Raw genomic sequence first — 21,211 nt, forward strand, 5'->3', positions numbered from 1 at the left:
CCTCCAGGATTTATAATGTAATTATGCAGATAAGAGAAATAAGCAAGTGAACTATAAAACAATGACAAACCGAATACGCTGGCATGCTCCCAGGTTGACTGCTGGAGGCAGAAGGAGGAACAGGGAAGGCAAGAGCCGGAGCAGAGTGGAGGCAGGCAGAGAGGTGCTTGGCTGGGGAGCTTGGGTTTACACACCACGCTTGCTTGTTGAGATGAGCCCAGCCATGTGAGCAGAGATGCAGCGTTCCTGTCTCTCCTCCGGCCACTGACTGACTGTTACAGGGAGACAGTGGAGTCGATGTTTCTACTTGGAGACAGAGGGGATGCAGGTGGAATAGAAACAGGAGGGAGTGGCCGCCACTGTAGGTACGTATTCAGGTGAAGGAGGTGAAGATAGTATTTGAGTAGCATTAATTAAAAACATATATTTTTTGACTTTTTTTTTGGGGGGGGGATCTTTTTGTCTTTTTAGGGCCGCACCCTCCACTTATGGAGCTTCCCAGGCTAGGGGTCCAATTGGAGCTATAGCTGCCAGCCTGCACCCCAGCCACAGCCACGTGGGATCCGAGCTACACCACAGCTCACAGCAATGCCGGATCCTTAACCCACTGAGTGAGCCTAGGGATGAAACCCGTTACCTCATGGATGCTAGTCAGCTTTGTTAACCATTGAGCCACAACGGGAACTCCCTATTTTTTGACTATTTAAAGAAAGTCATCTGGTGTCTATAAAAGCCAGTGGCGGTATGTGTACCAAGTTAGGGGTGTAGGTTCGAGAATTCATCTTCCATTTCCTTCACTGTTACCCTGGTGACTGGATAAACGACTTAACTTCCCTGAGCCTCATTTCCTCAAGTGTGAAATGAAGAAACAGTTAGTTCCTGCTTCATAGCACAGTGGGTGGTACATACACTGCTCTATTACTACTGGCTATGAGCGTCAATAATAGCCTGTTTTAAATCATGATACAGTGATTACTGGTGATGGCTTTTTTTGGGAACAGTGTCATAAAATTAACCAGTCACAAGTTGCTTTGGCTTTTCTTCAGTGTAAGTACGTATTTGTGCCTCTGATTTCTCATCCTTAGTAATTAATTTGACGTAAAGCTTTACATAATACTCTCTTGTCAAAAGTTTCCCTTTCTTACTGTTTTGGTAAGTACTAGGCAGTTTTTAAAAGAAAGCGTTTTTTGGAGTTCCCGTTGTGGCGCAGTGGAAATGAATCCGACCAGCATCCATGAGGATGTGGGTTGGATCCCTGGTCTTGCTCCGTGGCTCCCGGATCTGGCGTTGCTGTGAGCTCTGGTGTAGGTCTGCAGACGTGACTCAGGTCCCGTGTTGCTGTGGTTGTGGTATAGGCCGGCAGCTGTAGTTCTAATTCAGCCCCTAGCCTGGAAACTTCTATAAGCTGTGGGTGTGGTCCTAAAAAGCAAAAGAAAAGTAAAAAAAGAAAAGAAGGCTTTTGTGGGGGAGTGGGGAGCATGCCTGCTGGATCTTTGGCCCACTGTGTCACCAGGTGACTCCAGAAAGCATTTTATTTTAAATATTTACAGATTTGGAAGTGATTCCTTCTGCTTCTCTTTGCGAGAGTTACTGCAGTGTAGCTAGAAGTGAGCAGTTTTAGCTGCTGTTATGTGTGAAGCATTTGAAGGTTGGTCAGTTGAAATGTTATATTAAATTAAAGAAACTTAAGGGTCTACTGTTTGCAAAGGTATTGGAGGACCATAAAGAGGAGTACACGTGGTCGCTGCCCCTACTGAGGAACACCGGACCCAGAGGTGGACAGTGACGTGAAACCCTGTGAGAGCCCAGTTCTAAGCAGGGTCTGTCTCCCAGGGTTGGGTGTTTTCCTTAGACAAGACATCAAAATTTAGAATGCAGCGAGCAGCTTAGTCCTTGCTCAAAAAAATGAACTAAAATTCTATTTTTTTTCAACTATACATTTTTGCCTGACTTCATAGTTTTTTAAATTTAAAATTTTTTTTTATTTTTTATTTTTATTTTTTTACTTTTTTAGGGCCACTCCCACAGCACATGGAAGTTCCCAGGCTGGGAGTCAAATTGGAGCTGCAGCTGCTGGCCTCCACCACAGCCACCGCAATGCAGGGTCCAAGCCGTGTCTTTGACTTACACCGCAGCTCATGGCACTGCCAGATTCTTAACCCACTGAGGGAGACCAGGGATTGAACCATCATCCTCTGGATACTTGTGGGGTTTGTTACTGCTGAGCCACAACTGTAACTCCCAGGGTTTTTTTTTAAATATAGTTTACTAGAAAATCATAGTATGTCTACAAGTGAAATAATAGGCCATCTAACTGAAACATAGCTAATAACCAGAGCACACATGTGCTTCATTTACATTGAACTTGAAAGTGAGCAGACTCTTCCATGGCCCTTAGCACAGTTCTGTTTTATCAATACCCTTTTTTTTTTTTTTTTTTTGTCTTTTTGCCATTTCTTGGGCCGCTCCTGCGGCATGTGGAGGTTTCCAGGCTGAGGGTTGAATTGGAGCTGTAGCCATTGGCCTACGCCACAGCCATAGCAATGCGGGATTGGAGCCGCCTCTACGACCCACACCACAGCTCAGGGCAATGCCGGATCCTTAACCCACTGAGCAAGGTCAGGGATTGAACCCGCAACCTCATGGTTCCCAGTCGTATTCGTTTCTGCTGCACCACGACGGGAACTCCATCACTACCCATCTTTACCACTTACCCGAGGGATGGTGTCTTCAAGCCTTTGTGTGTGCTTGCTTCCTGTGACAGCTCTCTCTTGGGGTGTCACTTGGTGATGGAAGCCTCAGCGGTCCCTCAGAAATGAGAGACCATGGAGTTCCTGCTCTGGTGCAGTGGGATTGGCGGTGTCTCTGTACCTCCAGTGTGCAGTTTCAATCTCTTGCCTAGCACAGGGGGTTAAAGGATCCAGCATTGCCATGGCTGTGGCAGTAGGTCCCAGCTGCTGCTCGAAACGGATTCCTGACCCAGGAACTCCAAATGTCCTGGGGCGGCCAAAAGAAAGAAGAGAGAAAGAAATGAGAAACCATAGTTGAGATGTCACTGGGGTCTCAGCTAGGTAGAAAGACTTTTTGTTGTGATCAACGATATCATGAAAGCGTGTCATCTGTGATTGAACTTTATAATGTAGTTTGAGGTGTGTGGGATGAGCCTTAAATAGAAGTCCTCTTCAGCAAAGCTCTGTGGTCTGGTAGAAGAAGTTCAAGATTGAGAAATAGAAGGTGTGGCTTCTCATGCAGCCACGGGCGGTCCTAGCCCAGGTACTTAACTTACAGGTACCTGTTTTTCCAGTTTATAAAACAAGGTTAATACTGACTTGTCAGGAACGTTATGAAGCTCATATTAGATGACATTTACTAAAATGTTTTGGACGTAAAAAGATGTCATCCTTAGATGAGAGAAGATGCTTGGGGTTTGAAATAGTTGATTTCCTTTTTCCTGTTCCGATTACTTAAGTGCGCTTTACTCTCTAGGAAGTCCGGGGTAAGTGACTACTACGCTTTGGATGATAATCACGCCCTTCACTTGGTTAGGACGATTGTGAGGAATCTAAATTATCAGAAGAAATTGGATGTAAGTTGAAAATGTTCGTTTATCTTTTCTTTTCCTGAAGAGCATTTTGGCTTCTGTCACCTTGACATCAGGTCTTTAAGCAGGCTCATGTGATGGTTCCATATCTCTGCAGGTTACCGTTGAACCTTCTGAAGATCCTCTATTTCCTGCTGATGAATTGTATGGAATCGTTGGTGCCAACCTTAAGAGGAACTTTGATGTCCGAGAGGTGTGTGAAGTGGAACCGTGAGCTGCAAGCTGTGCTGTCATGGTTTACGATGTGTGTCAACTATGTGTTATCTGTAAACTACGTGTATCCATGTTCAAAGCCAAAGTCTGTTTCAGACATGTTCGTTGCCCAACGAAAGCGCTATTTTGTGGATCTCAGGAGTGACATGTAATATCTTACTAAAAGAGGTGGGGGGAAGCCTCTTAATTACTGGAATGTTTTCAGTGGATGATGGTAAAGCTTGCTTGGTTCATAACTAGGACTCCATGTTCCTGGGCACCTTAGGAATGATGTGGGACAACTTCATTATTTCCAGCTGTTTCTTTCTTTCTTTCTTTTTTTTTTTCCCGGCTATTTCTTTTTAGTGTTCTTATTTTGGGAAATGGATGAAATGTCACTGAGTTGTTAAAAGAAAAAACATACCCTTTTAGATCAATTTGACATGAGCGAAGATTAGACTTCTGATTACATTTGAAGATGTTGCTATGGTTACAGATTGTTGACATAGTCCCCTGTGCTCCAGATCAAGCAATTTTTAGTGCTTGCTTATAGCAGGTAGTCTTTTAGTTTGCTCAGTATCCATGTCTGGCAGAATAATTTTTTTTTTTTTTTTTTGTCTTTTTAGTGCTGTTGCCCTCGGCATATGGAGGTTCCCAGGCTAGGGGTCCAATCGTCAGAGCCATAGCAACGCGGGATCCGAGCCTACGTCAGAGCCATAGCAACGCGGGATCCGAGCCGCATCTTCCACCTATACCACAGCTCATGGAAACGCCAGATCCTTAACCCACTGAACAAGGCCAGGGATCAAACCCTCGTCCTCATGGATGCTAGTCGGCTTGGTTAACCACTGAGCCATGATGGGAACTCCCCAGAATAATTTTTAAATTAGGAAGTTATCCTAATATCAGAATATGTGACTTAATATTTTGTTATGTTTCTGCTTGACTCTAATTGTGAAAAATATAAAAAATACAGAAAAGCATAAAATTGATGGTAATTCTGCGATCCAGAGAAAGCAGCCAATATTTTGGTATACATAAAAAAATATACATACATATATACATATATGTGTGTGTGTATGTGTGTATACATATATATTTTTTCTTTTTAGGACTTCACCATGGCATATGGAGGTTCCCAGGCTCAGGGTCAAATCAGAGCTGCAGCTGCCGCAGCCTACGTCACAGCCACAGCAACATCAGATCCAAGCCGTGTCTGCGACCTACCCCACAGCTCACGGCAATACTGGATCCTTAACCCACTGAGCGAGGTCAGTGATTGAACCCGAGTCCTCATGGATGCTAGTCAGATTTGTTTCCCCTGAGCCATGCCGGGAATTCCTACATACATATTTTTTTTCTAATTCCATTTTTTCCAGTTTAAGTTATAAATATTTTCCCATTATTTAAAAGTTCTTCATGAAATGTTTTCCATGGCTAGGTCCTAATTCTTATGATAGGACCTGGGCATGGTGGGCACTCAGTAAGTATTTTTTTGAATGAATTGATGAATATAGTGTCCCACTTACTGATGTGTACAATTACTTAGGCAACACTCTGTTATTGCTAGAGTCTTAAATCTTTTTTTTTTTTTTTTTTTTTTTTTCTTTTTTGGCTGCTCTGTGGCATACGGAGTTCGCAGGCCTGGGATCAAATCTGAGCTGCAGTTGCTGTGGCAATGCCTGATCCTTTAACCCACTACACTGGGTCAGGGATCAAACCTGCGTCCTGGCACTTCAGAGATGCAGCCGAACTCGTGCCACAGCAGGAACTCTAAATCCTGGATTTTAATAGAACTTCACCTGGCATTTCCCTTTAGCAAGGTAACTTAGTTAACTAAGTTTTCAAGTTAGGTTTTAAGTTTGACTTTTCAATTTACTACAGGAATAGAAAAAAATGGTACTTGCTGTGTGATGTGCCTGAAAAATGAGTTGTTCCAGATAGTCACGTTTTCTAGATGGCTAAGAATATATTCTTTCAAGCATTAATACCTTTTTTTCATTTATTCCACAATGTTTATTGAGTATTTGTTTCATCGAAGGTATTGCTTCAGGCACCAGGGGCACAGAAATGAGCAAAACAGATGCAAATCCACGCCTTCATGGTAGTTCCATTTCATTTTAATGGAAATCTTTTTTATAAAGATAGACTTCTGCCTTCTTGAGTTGTATCCTGGAATTCTACCTTCTGCTGATTTATGTTCATCATTGTGATGGTAATTTGTTGTATTTTGCTATAATGGCAAATAAGCCTTGTATGGAGGTCCTATTAGTATATGGAGCTGTGGGACAACAATGGGGTATTAATTAGAAAACTCAGGTTCTAGTCCTTGTTTCCCTGGTCAGTGGTCCTGAGATTGAACCTCTCTGAGCATTGATTTCCGCTCCTAGAAGTAGGATTCGTTTCATATGGTGTGTCTGCTTCCTGAAGTTTGAGCCTCTGTGAAGATCAGTTAGTATATTGTATGTGACTGTGAGTGGACTTCATTGCAAAGCAGCTGGAAGGGGCTTTTCCCTTAAGTGGCCCCAGGTTGCTCTGCCCTTTTGAGTGACTTTGTGGAAGAATGGTTGTTGTTATGTGTTCACTGTTTTTCAAAATGTACAGTGTTGGAAGTACATAACATTTAGATAACTGTTATATCCCCGTTACATTATTAGACCTTTTAGGAAAATAACTAAAACATAATTCAAAGTCATCTTATACTTTTTGGAAAGAGAGATATTGGGAAGCAGTCACTCATTTTTCAGCCTTTGCATCTTACAAAAGAAGGCTTTGATTGACATAGCAAATAGGAAGAAGGAAGTTCAAACTAGAGAGGAAAGATGATGTGTAGCATCTAAAATAGCTTCTGAAAAAATGTGGGATATGCTTCATGTTTAGACCACTTTCAAATAGTCCTGATGTATAGTGTTAAGCCCTGAGGATAAACTATTTAGTAATCTCTACTCTGTTGAGTTTCATATATATATTATTCTGAATATATATGTTATAGTTTAGAATCACTGGACCTTTGTGGAAGGCTTAATAATAATAGCTACTGTTTGATGAGTGCTAGGCAGTGTGCTTTGTAATTAGCACTTATGTATTATCTTTTTTTTCTTTCTTTCTTTCTTTCTGTCTTTTTTTTTAAGTGGATGAGAAAACTGAGGCTCTGGGGATTTTTCGTAGCCAGCCTGTGATTCTAGTTTCTCAGCGAAAGAGCTGGGAGGACCTAGGAGTCAGAGTGGTTCTTCGTCTCAGCATTGTTTTCTTAGGTTCCTTTACCACTAGGCTATCACACCCACACAGCTTTTCCCATCTTTGTTGAAGTGAGAACCAAGACTCATAGGGGTTAAATAAATGACTTACTCCAGGACACACACGTTATATGGGATAGCTTTGGTTGGAGCCTAAGTCTTCTGCCTCTAAGCCTGGATCAGGCTTTCTTATGGAATCCCCCACCCTCGGCCGATAGAGCTGAGTAGCCCCTAAAGCTGAGTCTCGAAACTGGCCCACACATTTTCTGTGCTTCTCTGGTATGTGTTGCTGGTGGTGCTGTTGCTTTTACAGTGACGTGTAAAATCAGGGCCCAGAATGACTTCAGGGTATGATTAACCATGCATATCAAGGGAAATGCTAGCGAAAAGATGGTCTGAGTAGGGTGAAATTTTCTGAAAGTAACAATTTCACTATGAGTTTGTTTTCCTTATAAATAACTTCAGTGCAGAAATTCTTTTGTAATATAATTGCTAAGGGACATTGTTATTTTTCCCCTTAGGTCATCGCTAGAATCGTGGATGGAAGCAAATTCAGTGAATTCAAGGCCTTATATGGAGACACTTTAGTTACAGGTATAAAGGTGAAGAAGTGAAAATGTGAACAATGATGCTCTGAAAAGAAGTGATTTCTTGTCTCATGGTTCTGATGAACTTGGCATGAGCTTTGTTCTGTAGAGCAGTACACACGGGTGAGTCAGCATTCAAAAGGTGTGTTTCGGAAAGATCATTTGTAGCTGATTGCCTCATGGATCCAGAGTTTAAAATGATGACGGATGCTGTGGTACAGGCCCTTATTCTGTGACTCTGTGGCGTTAGCTCTATAAAAAGGTTCTTATCACAGTAAAATTAGCAGAAATATTTGTAGGGTTTTTTTTATTAATTTATTTTATTTTTTAATTTTTTTGGTCTTTTTGCCTTTTTTAGGGCCACTCCTGCGGCATATGGAGGTTCCCAGGCTAGGGGTCCATTCGGGCCTAAACCACAGCCACAGCAACGTGGGATCTGAGCCGCATCTGTGACCTACACCACAGCTCACTGCGATGCCGGATCCTTAACCCACCGAGCAAGGCCAGGGATCAAACCCGCAACCTCATGCTTCCTAGTCGGATTCGTTAACCACTGAGCCATGACAGGACCTCCCCATGTAGTTCTTTTTGTTTCTCTGGATAACTGTACTTATTCTGAAAATTTCAGCACTCTTTTGTTCTTTAGTCTCCAGTTCAACTATAAAGTTTGATGTGATGTTTCAGTTTCCTGGAACATTCTAGACTGAGTTAAACCTCCTCACCACCTCTTCATAGGGCTAATGTTGATCCATACAAATACTAGATTGCGAATACAGGACAGAATACCATGCCTGGAAAACCAAAATGAGGACTCTTATGGAAGTTGTTTCATTCACCTGAAGTGAATCATTATCCCTAATTATCTTGGACACAACTGGCAAAACAAATTTGGGCATTTTACTTGGTCCTGCGAAAGCTCTAAAATGCAGTAGTTCATGAAGGCAGCATATCGGAATAGAAAAACAAGTAGCTGCAAAAATCCCAACTGCCAACATACACTGAGGCTTAAGGCTAAGTCACAACACTTTCTCCTGGTCGGATTTATGAGCAAGAGAAGGGTTCACACTAGGAGTGAAATTTATGGCTTTGCATTTAGGTGTTTAAGTGATTAAGAGCTTTTTGTTTGATATATAGACAGGATTTGTCACCAAATAGTTCAGGATGTAACCCTCCTTGTGCAGCGGTTTAAAGCAAGTCAGAGCTGTTTCTGCCTCTTTCTCAAAGATGAATGGGCTGCCTTTGTCATCTGTGTTTATGCATTTGCCCTGGACTTGCTAAAAGACTTGTGGTACCTTTGCCCCTTCAAGGACCAGGGATCCATCCCTTTTCCTCCATCTGTTCTTGTCTGTACTGGAATTCAAATGAGGTTGAGGAGCGAGGGGGAAGGGGAGTGAGACGAGAGGAATGAGAAGGGGAGGAAGGAATGGGGGGAGATGAGAGGGTGAAGGGGGAAATGAGATGGGGTAGGGGGATGAGGGGAAAGGGGTAGCAGGGGGATGATGGGATGAGGGGGCTGAGATGGGAAGGAGGGACAGTGATGGCGAGGGGCCATGAGGGGGTCGGGGCCGTAAAAGGCAGCAAGGAGGAAGAAGGAGCGCTTTTTCTAAGGATCACATATCTCTGGTGGTTCTTACAGCTTTCTTCCTGCCCCCGCTCTTGCCATTTGCAGGCCTAGGAGTTTCCGAGACATTTTGCTTTCTTGTTTGGCCTATAGGAAGTTGGTAAAAGTCACTCCTTCCACAGGTGGCCCTGGTGTAATGGGGCATGTGCGCTGCTCAGCAGGATTAAGGATGGATGGAAGGTCAAAAGAGCCCACAGGGCAGAACCCTTCAGCAGTGTCACCTTACCGCTGAGACATGTGCCAGACTCCCAGCTCTTTTTGTGGGATGAGGCAGGACTCCGAGTGGATGGCAAGAACTTTGGGGGACGTTTTCCCCTCGCTGAATGGCCTCTGTAAGTGGCCATGCCCTAGAAGGTGTGCAGCATAGGCTTCTGGCTAAGATTTTAGGTCTGAAAGACCAAGGGAAATTGAGGGGACCAACAATGTGTTTCATTTTATCACATTCACTAAACATAAGGAAACAACACAAATCAAGACAAAAGAGTAAAGAACAAAAACAAATCTTTCATTCAGTGTTCTGGCTTCTCAGTAGGTTGACATTCTATCTTATTCATTTTTCGAGCCCCTGCTTTGTGTTGGGCGGCCCATGTTGGGGGTCTTAGCAGCAGCCTGCCCAGCTTGAACTTGAAGAAAGAGCCTGGTCCAGGAACCTTGGCAGTGTGTTTGCTTTGACCCCCTCTGACAAGCACAGTTTGTTGGCACTTGGCGACTAAGTATCACCTGTTTGTCATAGTTGGTAGGTTTGTTGAAAATCGCTCTTGGGAAGGCCTCTAGTCACATCCTTCCTATTTATAAAATAGCCTGGTGAAATCATCAGAAGTGTCTCCACAAAATAACAGGGTTTTTGTTTTTTTTTCCCCTTTTTCTTCTCCCTCATTTCTGCTGTGTGTGTGTGTGTGTGTGTGTGTGTGTGTGTGTGTGTGTGTATGGAAAGTGGGTGTTTGGGGTGGTGGTGGTGGAGAGACAAAAACAAGCATTGTGGAAAGGAGAAAGAAGATGCAAACAGAGGGAAAAAGCAAGTGGAGTGATACATTCATTCTTCTAAACTTAACCGGATTTCTTCGCTAAACCTTGGTTGCCACCAGGCTTGACTACGTTCCTGCTTTTTAAAAAAATTTGTCTTTGCTGAGTTTATCCCCTTTGTTTCAGGGGCCTGTCGTTAGTTTCAGGGCAAGCTAAGCTGGTCACCTGCACCTGGCTGATGGTTCTGAACATTGTTTAGAGGGATCTATGTCTCTGATTGATTCTATTTCAGAATGCTTTCTGGGTCTGGTGCGTAAGAGACACTCAGATATGTCACATGAATGAACGGATGACTCACTGACCCAATCATCTAACCAAACCGTTAGGTCAGACAAGTGGAAACCTCAGCAGGTAGCACATACCGTTCAAGACAGCAAAACACCTGGACTCTGGTGCCTTAGAATAAATTGGGCCAAGAGCTGTTTTGTACCGTAGATGATATTTCTACCTTTTAAACATTGATTTGAGGCGAAACAATGTATAAAGATGTCTGTTGTGAATTAAGAGCCCTCTGAAGTACATACATCTTTGTTTTTCAATTTTCTTTTGAGGATTTGCTAGAATATATGGATACCCAATAGGGATCATAGGAAACAATGGAGTCCTCTTTTCTGAATCTGCAAAAAAGGCAAGTACGATTAAACATGTTTTAGTGTTTTTCTGTTTTTATTCCAACGTTATCAAATAATGACTGAAAATGCGTTGTGTAAAAGCTTTCCAGTATTTAACCAGATGCCTTAACAAACAATGCCATGTGTGTATACACACGCGAGCGTGTATGGGTGTGCGTGTTAATGTTGGAAACACCTTTAGGGAGGTTTCCGTGAACATCATGAGCAAAATACAAATGCTTTTCTTAGGAAAGTTTTTAATTTTTGAATTATAACTGCCATGGATGACGTGTACGTACGTATTCTAAGAATATAGGCATGTATGTCTTGAAAGTGTTCCATGCGCTCGAGGTGTTCAGAGAAGCTAATTCACATGGTTGTGAGACATGATCTGCTCTATTCTATCCCATCGTCTGTCTTGATTCTATTTTTGCTTTTTGGAAACGAGACGATAGTGGGTCTTGTTACCGAAGTTTTAGTTTTATTTATGTATTTAATTAATTTATTTTTCTTTTCAGGGCCACACACTCAGCCTATGGAAGTTCCCAGGCTAGGGGTCAAATTGGGAGCTACAGCTGCTGGCCTACGCCAGAGCCACAGCAGCACCAGATCCGAGCCGCGTCTGCGACCTGCACCATAGCTCATGGCAGCACCAGATCCTTTAACCCAGTGATCACAGCCAGGGATCGAACCCACATCCTCATGGATAATAGTCAGATTATTAACCCACTGAACCACAACGGGAACTCCCTGAAGCTCTAGTTTTAAGAGAGCAAATTCCTGAATATCTTTTGGCTTAGTGTTCAGTTTTAATATGTCATTGTCTCAGATTTACATAAACTTGAATAAATGTAATTCATGTACTTATTTGATAAGATGTTTTCTTTTTTTTTTTTTGGCCAAACCCATGGCATGTGGAAATTCCTGTGCTAGGGGTTGAACCTGCACCATGGCAGCAGCCCCGGTGATAACGCTAGATCCTTAAGCTACTTTACCACCTGGGAACTCCTAAAATGTTTTAAGAAAATAGAAATGTGGAGTCCCCTTGTAGCACAGTGGGTTAAGGATCTGGCCTTGTCATTGCAGCAGCTTGGGTTTGATCCCTGTCTGGAAACTTCCACATGCCTCAAGTGTGGTTAAAAAAAAAAAAAAAGGAAAAGAGGAAAGAAAAATGTTTAGCATTGTTTTCCCACTTCAAATGATAGAATAATTAACAAGGTAAAAGTTTTCTTACTGAGGCAGGTAACAGGAGGTTAAGCACTCTCATACCCTAATTTGGAAGAATTTGTTTTTGGTGGAATGTTTACCAGTAAAGTAAATTTCTGGATTCTGTTATTTATTATTGTTCTCCCTCTGAGATGATACGATGAAAATAAGAAAGTAAAAATAAAGAAAATGAGTTCCCATTGTGGCCCAGCAGGTTAAGGATCCGACATAGTGTCCACGAAGATGCGGGTTTGATCCCTGGCCTCCCTCGGTGAGTTAAGGATCCAGCATCGCTGTGGCTGTGGTGTAGGCTGGCAGCTGCAGCTCTGATTCAACCCATGGCCTGGGAACTTCCATATGCCGAAGGTGCGGCCATAAAGAGAAAAAAAAAAAGAAAAGTCACCTACACTCATACCAAAAATAACCTTGAGTAACATTTTATTATGGTTTCTTTTTTCTTTTCTTTTTTTTTTTTTTTTTAATGGCCACACCTCAAGATTATGCAAGTTTCTGGGCCAGGGATTGAATCCAAGACGGCAGCACCAGATCCTTTAACCCACTGTGCTGGGCTGGATATCACACCCAAGCCTCTGCAGTCAACCAAGCTGCTGCACTTGGATTCTTAACCTACTGCACTACAGCAGGAACTCCTCCCCTTTTTTAAAAAAACAGAATTGGTGTTGCCAGATATAGAGAGGTTTTGCTTGTTTTCATTTAAGAGTACGTATAGTGATTGTTTTCTAAAATATTAAATATTCCTAATACAATGACCTTCAGTGACTATATAGTATACTTATTTCAATAGAGAATATGTTTCAGACTGAGGCCAACAAACTTTGCCTAGTTTTATTTGTTGGCTTGTCACAGATAAACCTGGGAGGAGAGCTGTGTTTGGCCGCAGTCTGACATTTCATTTGTTGAAGTAAGCCCCACAGGTCTGTGTGATCTCCTCATTCTCATGCTTGAGGTCAAGCAATTGCTTTGCAGTCTTGCGCTTGTCAAGGCATTTCCTGCTAAATTAAAGGGGTCTTCAAATAGTAAACAATAAAGGAAACAGTTTAAAATGTTTTGTTTTTTTTTTTTTTAAGGCTGCAAATGGAAGTTCACAGGCCAGGGGTCGAATTGGAGGTATAGCTGCCAGCCTACACCACAGCCGCAGCAACACGGGATCCTTAAGCCACTGGGCGGGGCCAGGGATCGCACCTGCATCCTTGTGGCTACTAGTGGGGTTCGTTTCTGTTGAACCACAACAGGAACTCCAGTTTTAAGTGTTTTCTTACTCAAATAATCCTTAGAAGACAGGGAAAGGAGTAGTTATATTTTTGTGTGGTTAAATAACTAATTTCCTAAATTTGTGTTTTGTGTGTGGGGTTTTGTTTTTTTTTTTTTTTTTTTGTCTTTTTGTCTTTTCTATGGCCACACCTGTGGCATATGGAGATTCCCAGGCTACGGGTCTAATCAGAGCTGTAGCTACCAGCCTACACCAGAGCCACAGCATCATGGGATCCAAGCTTCATCTGCGACCCACACCATAGCTCACGGCAACACCAGATCCTTAACCCACTAAGCAAGGCCAAGGATCGAACCCACAACCTCATGGTTCCTAGTCAGATTTGTTAACCACTGTGCCACCACAGGAACTCCAGTTTCCTAAATTTAATGTTAAAAGGCATCTAGCTCTCATCTAAAAATCTCATTTTCTGGATAATGTTGGCAAGAAGGATTTTACTAAATCTTGGTGCATGAAAGAATTTCAGATCATCATCAAAACGTAGATATCCCAGAAGGGCTTGTATTCTTATCTTTCTAAAAGTGGAGAACCAGAGAATTATCTTAAGGTGAGGCTCAGAAATTCTCATCGACAAGCAATTCTTTCTTCTCTGCTACTGAAGTTTCACTTGCTGTTTGGAATGTTAGTGATTGACTTCATGTCTTCATCTGTCAACTCCGCAGGACAGGAGCTGTGTCCTGTGGAGCTGTCCTATGGCCACGTCCCAGTGACCACACAGGTGATTGTGCAAAACAAGTGCAGTAAAAAGCACAGTCACATGTCCCATTGATAGTGAGCCTATGCTGTAGTATTATTGTCACTTTTCTTATGAGGTTAGAATAGCCAAGGAAAGGGTATTCTTTTTTTGACGCAAGTGTAGTGTTTGCAGGATGCGTGATGATTACAGATTTGTTACTCCCCTCTAAGATTTTTATTTTATTTGCCTTATAGGGGGCTCATTTTGTCCAGTTATGCTGCCAAAGGAATATCCCTCTGCTGTTCCTTCAAAACATTACTGGTAAGGAAATTGCCTAATTGGTTGGGTTGCAGTTTTTCTACAGCTGCACTGCCCAGTATGGCTCATGTATTGTTTGCAGTTTTTCCAGATTATATTTAAGCGTTAACCCTTCATGAATCTTAAATTTGGGGGGGGGGGTTATCCTTTTTTTTTTTAAGCCATGTTCTCAGCATGTAGAAGTTCCCAAGCCAGGGATCATATCTGAGCCACAGCAGTGACAAGGCTGGATCTGTAACCCTCTAAGCCACTGGAGAACTCCTATGCATATTTTTAAGTGAAGCAGTTTCTGAGTTTTGTGCATCACAAACGTTGCAGTGGCCTCCCTTTACTCCTGCACATCTGTACCCCCGGAAAGCAGCAGCATGTTCTCAGCCAGTATTGCTCTCTGGTCACTGCCAGAGGGTGTTGTCTGACCCATCGTCTCTTTTCTAGTACTTTGTTCTCCGTAAAGGATTTCAAGCACATGCTCTGGTCCTCCCTTTTCCTCATCTTTTATTGTGTAGTTAATTCTACCCGAAGCAACATCCTTTTAAAATGGCATGCACATCCAGAACCAAAGTCTGGGATTTGAGTTTTGTCTCCAAAGAATGGAATGGCCAATGTCAGCTGGCCAATTTCATGTTCTTTTTTTTTTTTGTCTATTTGCTATTTCTTGGGCCGCTCCCACGGCATATGGAGGTTCCCAGGCTAGGGGTCCAATCAGAGCTGTAGCCACTGGCCTACACCAGAGCCACAGCAATGCAGGATCCGAGCCGCGTCTGCAACCTACACCACAGCTCAGGGCAACGCCGGATCGTTAACCCACTGAGCAAGGGCAGGGACCGAACCCGCAAGCTCATGGTTCCTAGTCGGATTCGTTAACCACTGCGCCACGACGGGAACTCCCAATTTCATGTTCTAATGGATGATCCTAACCCATGGATGAAATGACTTTAAGGTCTCTTATGTTTCTAGAGTTCTTTTTCCTAGAATTCTATGATTCTCTTACTTATATTTTTTGTATGTTGCATGGTGCCAGACATAGAGGCCCCCAATTCACCTAAAAAGAATGGTTGGTTAGCTGAAAACATTTTTCTCCCAGTCTTCTAAGTCATGCAAGGTTACCTCAGGTTCAGAGGAAGGAGAGGCTCTTAGCTGTTGGGATCAGACATGCCTTTATGAGAAAGAGTTTGGCTCTTGACAGTCAGCAGGGCTTTAAATAATACTGGTGCTAAAACATCTTCATTCCGTGCCATTCTTAGGTTTAAGATATTTGATTATGGAGTTCCCTTTGTGGCTCAGCAGGTTAAGAACCTGACATAATGTCCGTGAGGATGCAGGTTCAATCCCTGGCCTTGCTCAGTGTGTTAACGGTCCAGTGTTGCCACAAGCTACGGTGTAGGTCACAGATGCAGCTCAGATCCAGTGTTGCTGTGGCTGTGGTATAGACCGGGAGTTGCAGTTGATGTGACCCCTAGGTCGGGAATTTTCATATGCCACCAGCGTGGCCCTAAAAAAAAAGGTATTTGGTTCGATGACTTTTGAGAGGAGTTGTGTCCACACGGCAGCCTGAGAAGGGCTTTGTGTGGCAAACCTTCTAAGAGGGCCGATTAAGTATTCTGAAGGTTCACTGGTCCAGGGGGCTTTGTTACTGATAATGAGTCATGATTTATTAACCACCGGTTAACTTAAACCGTGTGCTTGGAAAATGGCTACATTTTGGTTTTGCTCTATTTTTAGGTGGGTTGGGGGCAGAGAGCAGAGACTGAGTTTGGCTTTGCAACATTGCATTAGAGGGACCTGTGTGGCTTCCACGTGGAGATATGTGGTAGGCAGTTGAAAGGTCTTGAGCAAGAAGAGGTGTGTTAGCTGGACTGAAGAAGGAGCAGCTTCAGAACCTGGAGATGGTGTTGAGAGCTGTGGGAATAGATGACACCCAGAGAGAAGAGAAAGGTCTCAGGGATACTCTGAGTCACTCCACTTTCTTCCGCAGAGCTGAGAGTTAAGGAAGAGAGGCAGCCTGATTTTGTTGTTCTTTATGGTGTGAAAAAGAATGGTGGGAGAAAGAAAGCCCAGTGAGATGGCCTCAGTCTTCATTTGGAAGGCAGAATCTCGCAGGGGACTTAGAGGGGCCTTGGGGTGATGGGTGGGGAGTGAAAGCTTAAAGAGAGTCGATATTTGAGAGAGCTATTATGGGAAGTTGCAGGGAGTCAAGATGAAATAAACAGATAAAGGAGTTTCTTTCTTTTCTCTCCCTTCCCCCTCCCCCCCCCCCCCCCCCCCCCGGTTTTCAGGGCCATGCCTGTGGCATCGGGAGGTCCCCAGGCTAGGGGTTGAATCAGAGCTCCAGCTGCCAGCACCCCGCCACAGCCACAGCCACTCAGGGTCCCATCCGGGTCTGCGATCCACACCACAGCCCACGACAACACTGGATCCCCAACCCCCTGAGCGAGGCCGGGGACAGAACCTAAATCGGGTTCGTTACCACTGAGCCCTAATGGGAACTACTGATAAAGAGTTTCTGAGCTGTTCCAAGGGCCTGGTTCAGAGGGCAGGGCTGGTAACCAGAGGAAGTACATGGTCCCTGGTGAGGGCAAGGGTTGTTAAGTCAGTACTGTGGTATTGACAGCAAGTATAGGTGATCCTTAAAAAATAGTTGAACTGAATTGGATTATCTGGTGCTAGAGATATACAAAGGAAGAACAGCGACAATCAAATAGGCATTTGAGTCTAACCATGGGGAAAAAGACAAAGGAAGCCTGACTTGGCCTTTTTAAGGTGAAGAGGAAGGACCCCAAGGCTTGGAAGGCCCAGTGCAACTGTAGACTAGTGTCAGCAGAGCTGGGAGCTTGGAGAAGTAGAAGGGTCCCGTAATTAGGATGAGAATTATCTTACCTTGTTCTTGAGTCAATGGCAGGGACTCTTAGTGTCTCTATGAAACATTAATTTCATCACAGTTTTAAGGCAGCAGTTCAGAAGGAACAATCTATATGTTAAACCAGGTCAGTGAATCCTAAAGCCCTCACATTTGGGCTTGCCACAGTACTTTTTCCTTAGCTTGCCGTATCACCTTTTTGTATCAGCAAGCTATTGTTTTGAGATAATTCCCCTTCCTTTCTTTCCTTCTTTCCTTCTTTCCTTCTTTCTTTCTTTCTTTCCTTCCTTCCTTCCTTCCTTCCTTCCTTTCTTTCTTTCTTTCTTTCTTTCTTTCTTTCTTTCTCTTTCTTTCTCCTTTCTCTCTCTCTCTTTCTCTTTCTCTCTCTCTTTCTTTCTTTCTCCCTTTTTTTAAGGCCGAACGTTGTGGCACATGGAAGTTCCCAGGCTAGGGGTTGAATCAGAGCTACAAGCTGCCAGTCTACACCATAGCCATAGCAACTTGGGATCCAATCACGTGTGCAACCTAAATCACAGCTGACAGCAACTCTGGATCCCCGACCCACTGAGTGAGGCCAGGGATAGAACCTGCATCCTCATAGATACCAGTCGAATTCATTTCCGCTGGGCCACAGTGGGAACTTAGAGATCATTTCTTGAATATAATTTATATTCTTATCTTGTTTGGGGTTTTCTGTGTGCATCCAGAGGGCAAGGGTTATTATGTCAATACTGTTGTAGCCACAGCAGGTACAGGTTGTCCATAAAAGTATGATTGAATTGGGTTACAATTCAATTGGAAGCTTTTTTTTGGTGGGGGGGGGAGTCACACCCACGGCATATGGAAGTTCCCAGGATAGAGGTCGAATTGGAGCTGCAGCTGCTGGCCCACACCACGCCACAGCAACTCGGGATCTGAGCCACATCTGCAACCTACACCTCAGCTCATGGCAATGCTGGATACTTAACCCACCGAGCAAAGCCAGGGATCAAACCTGCATCCTCATGGCTACTAGTCGGGCTTGTTACTGCTGAGCCACAATGGGAACTCCAACGGGAAGCAATTTAAAAAAATTATTGGAGAAAATTTTATTTTACCTCTTAAAGTGCATTTGGGGGGAGCGTATTTCACATGTAGATATTTTGTTAGGGTGGGAGGTCTGGTAAATATAGTTTGATAAGATATCTTTCCAGTTCCTTGGTGGAATGACCCCTGCATATTCATCCCATCACCCAGAGGCTCTCTTTCTGCTTCTCACAGGATTCATGGTTGGTAGAGAATACGAAGCCGAAGGAATTGCCAAGGATGGAGCCAAGATGGTGACTGCAGTGGCCTGTGCCAACGTGCCAAAGATAACTGTCATCATCGGGGGATCATATGGGGCTGGAAACTATGGGATGTGTGGCAGAGCCTATAGGTGGGTGGTTATTGTGATTTTCTCTGAAAGAATGAATCACACCTCAAGTATAATGATGAATGGTCAGTTTAGTTCAGGTTTGTATGAAATACAGGATGGTATTCACAAATCTCAGTTATACCAAAATTTGTATCATCTGGAGGGGTGAAGTGATACTTAATGATAAAGGTACTACTTGGAAGAAATCCATAATGAGGATCAGGAAATATTTTGAAATGACTGATAATGAAATACTGCATATCATAACTTATATGATGCAGCTAAAATCTTGCTCTGAGAAAGGTATGTAGACTGACTTACTGATACATATACTGGAAAAGAATCAAGGCTGAAAACCAATGAGCCAAGCAACCAGCCCAAGAAGTTCAAAGAAGAACAGCATATTAAAACAAGACAAGTAGTAATAGGACATGATAAAGAGCAAACATAGTAAAGATAGAAGAATCAGGAAAGCCCAAAGTTGCTTTGTTTAAAAAGGTTAACAACAAGAATCCTCTGTTAAAACTAAAAAAAAAGGGTGAAGCACATCTAACCAATTTTTAGGATGTAAAACAGCACATAACCCCTCACAATAAGAGGATATTTTCAGTACGTTTTTGCTCAGTAAATTTAAGTGAAATGAAAGAATACATTTTATGAAAGCACACATCAGAATCACCTAGAAAACTAAGAAAACCTACCACACTCAGGCCCCACCACTGGAGATTAGTCTGGGGTGGGTTCTAGGCATTGTTTGTGTGTGTGTGTTTTGTTGTTATTGTTTTAAGGGCTGCACTGACAGCATATGGAAGTTCCCAGGCTAGGGGTCAAATCAGAGCTGCAGCTGCCGTCCTACACCACAGGCACTGCAATGAAAGATCTGAGCCGAGTCTGCAATCTGTACCACAGCAGTGCCAGATTGTTAACCCACTGAGGGAGGCCAGGGATCGAACTCGAGTCCTCATGGGTACCAGTCTAGTTCGTTACCCCTGAGCCACAACGGGAACTCCCTCCTTTTTTTTTTTTTTTTTTTAAATCCTCAGATAACTGTGATGTGCAGCTAGCATGAAGAACCACTTATTTATTTATTTATTTTTGTCTTTTTAGGGCCACAGGTGCGGCATATGGAGGTTCCCAGGCTAGGGGTCCAGTTGGAGCTGTTGCTGCCGGCCTATGCCAGAGCCACAGCCACGCCAGATCTGAGCTGTGTCTGCGACCTACACCACAACTCCTGGCAACGCCGGATCCTTAACCCACTGAGTGAGGCCAGGGATCAAACCCGCAACCTCATGGTTCCTAGTCAGATTCATCTCCGTTGCGCTACAACGGGAACTCTGAAGAACCACTAATTTAAAAGGTAAACATGGGTCTCTGAAAATCTGTGTTGTGCAGTGAATCATTTGATCATTCTTTGCTTCCCGCCCCTACAGCCCAAGATTTCTCTACATGTGGCCAAATGCTCGCATCTCAGTGATGGGAGGAGAGCAGGCGGCTAATGTGCTGGCCACAGTAGCAAGGGACCAAAGAGCACGGGAAGGGAAACAGGTAAAGGCCATTTCTTCTCTGTCTCTGCTTTTACCAGAACCCCTCCAAGTTCATGGGGAGGTTCTAACAGGGCCCCGCTTTATCTAGAAGATGCTGACCTAGAAGTTGTTTTAGCAACTTAGCCTTGCATTCTCCATCTCTCTTTTTAAAAAGAGCCATTTCATTTGCAGTACCTTCTTATGGTAATTTACACATGTTTCAGAATCTTCAAGAAAATACTTCAGAAACTCTGGCTGTGAGGGCCTGAGGCATAAAGATGTTTGATTCTTAGTCATTTGCAGTTAGTGAGATTTAAATAAATCCAACTTGGAGTTCCTGTCGTGGCTCAGCAGGTTAAGAACCAGACTAGTATCCCTGAGGATGCAGGTTTCATCCCTGGCCTTGCTCAGTGGGTTAGGGATCCCGTGTTGCTATGAGCTGTGCTGCAGGTCGCAGTTGTGGCTTGGATCTGGCGGGGCTGTGGCTGCAGCTCCAATTCACCTGATAGCGTGGGAACTTCCATATGCCACACATGCAGCCGTACAAAGACAAAAAAGAATAAATAAAGAAACAAACAAACAAATAAATCTGACTTACGTCTTTGATTTTATGATCTAAAGCAGCAGAACTTTGTGGTTTTCTATTTTACTTTGAGATTGTTGTTAAGATCTTGAGTGGGAGGGCCCAGTCATCTAGTGAGAATTGAATGTCATTATTCTGTGAAAGTTTAAGCGGAGAAAGATGGATGCTTAATGCCAGGCAAATCCCTAAGTGGCTGCTTTTAAAAATCGGTTCTTTTGTTTCTCTGTCAGAGATTCATCTGAAGTTTTGCATTAAGTTTTATTATAACTGTTTTGTGTAAGCATCAAAATGATTGATGCATGGTCCTGAACTTGCTTAGGTGCACTGTTTCATTATAACAAGGCACGACACGGAGGAGGCCCTGCCTTCTCAGGCTCTCAGTTCTGCCATTGAGAGAGCGATCCTCTGGTCAGCTCTGTGCGGTGGGGAAAATCAAAAGCCAGAGGGCGGGTCTTGCCTCCCTGAATGCATCCCACCCATGCCTCACATC

At 43.4% G+C, this 21,211-nt stretch overlaps 1 protein-coding gene across 4 annotated transcripts in view; it reads left to right on the forward strand.

Moving 5' to 3' along the window:
• The window catches only part of MCCC2 (methylcrotonyl-CoA carboxylase subunit 2), a 79,727-nt gene that overhangs the window by 49,879 nt on the left and 8,637 nt on the right, over positions 1 to 21,211 (forward strand). For 2 of the 4 annotated variants that reach the window (XM_005672531.4, XM_085002436.1), the window contains 7 exons: positions 3,487 to 3,586; positions 3,699 to 3,794; positions 7,551 to 7,623; positions 10,812 to 10,888; positions 14,299 to 14,365; positions 18,480 to 18,636; positions 20,046 to 20,160. In XM_005672531.4, coding sequence (XP_005672588.2) covers positions 3,487 to 3,586; positions 3,699 to 3,794; positions 7,551 to 7,623; positions 10,812 to 10,888; positions 14,299 to 14,365; positions 18,480 to 18,636; positions 20,046 to 20,160 — 685 coding nt within the window. Of the gene's footprint in view, positions 1 to 3,486; positions 3,587 to 3,698; positions 3,795 to 7,550; positions 7,624 to 10,811; positions 10,893 to 14,298; positions 14,366 to 18,479; positions 18,964 to 19,434; positions 20,161 to 21,211 lie in introns of all 4 variants that reach the window. The other 2 variants (XR_014831505.1, XR_014831504.1) reach the window with 2 other exon arrangements.

This window comes from Sus scrofa, chromosome 16 (assembly GCF_054392235.1).
Source record: "Sus scrofa isolate SSC_HxYL_T2T_F1_AM1 chromosome 16, Sscrofa_HxYL_maternal_Yorkshire_Landrace_v2.0, whole genome shotgun sequence".
Lineage (NCBI taxonomy): Eukaryota > Metazoa > Chordata > Mammalia > Artiodactyla > Suidae > Sus > Sus scrofa.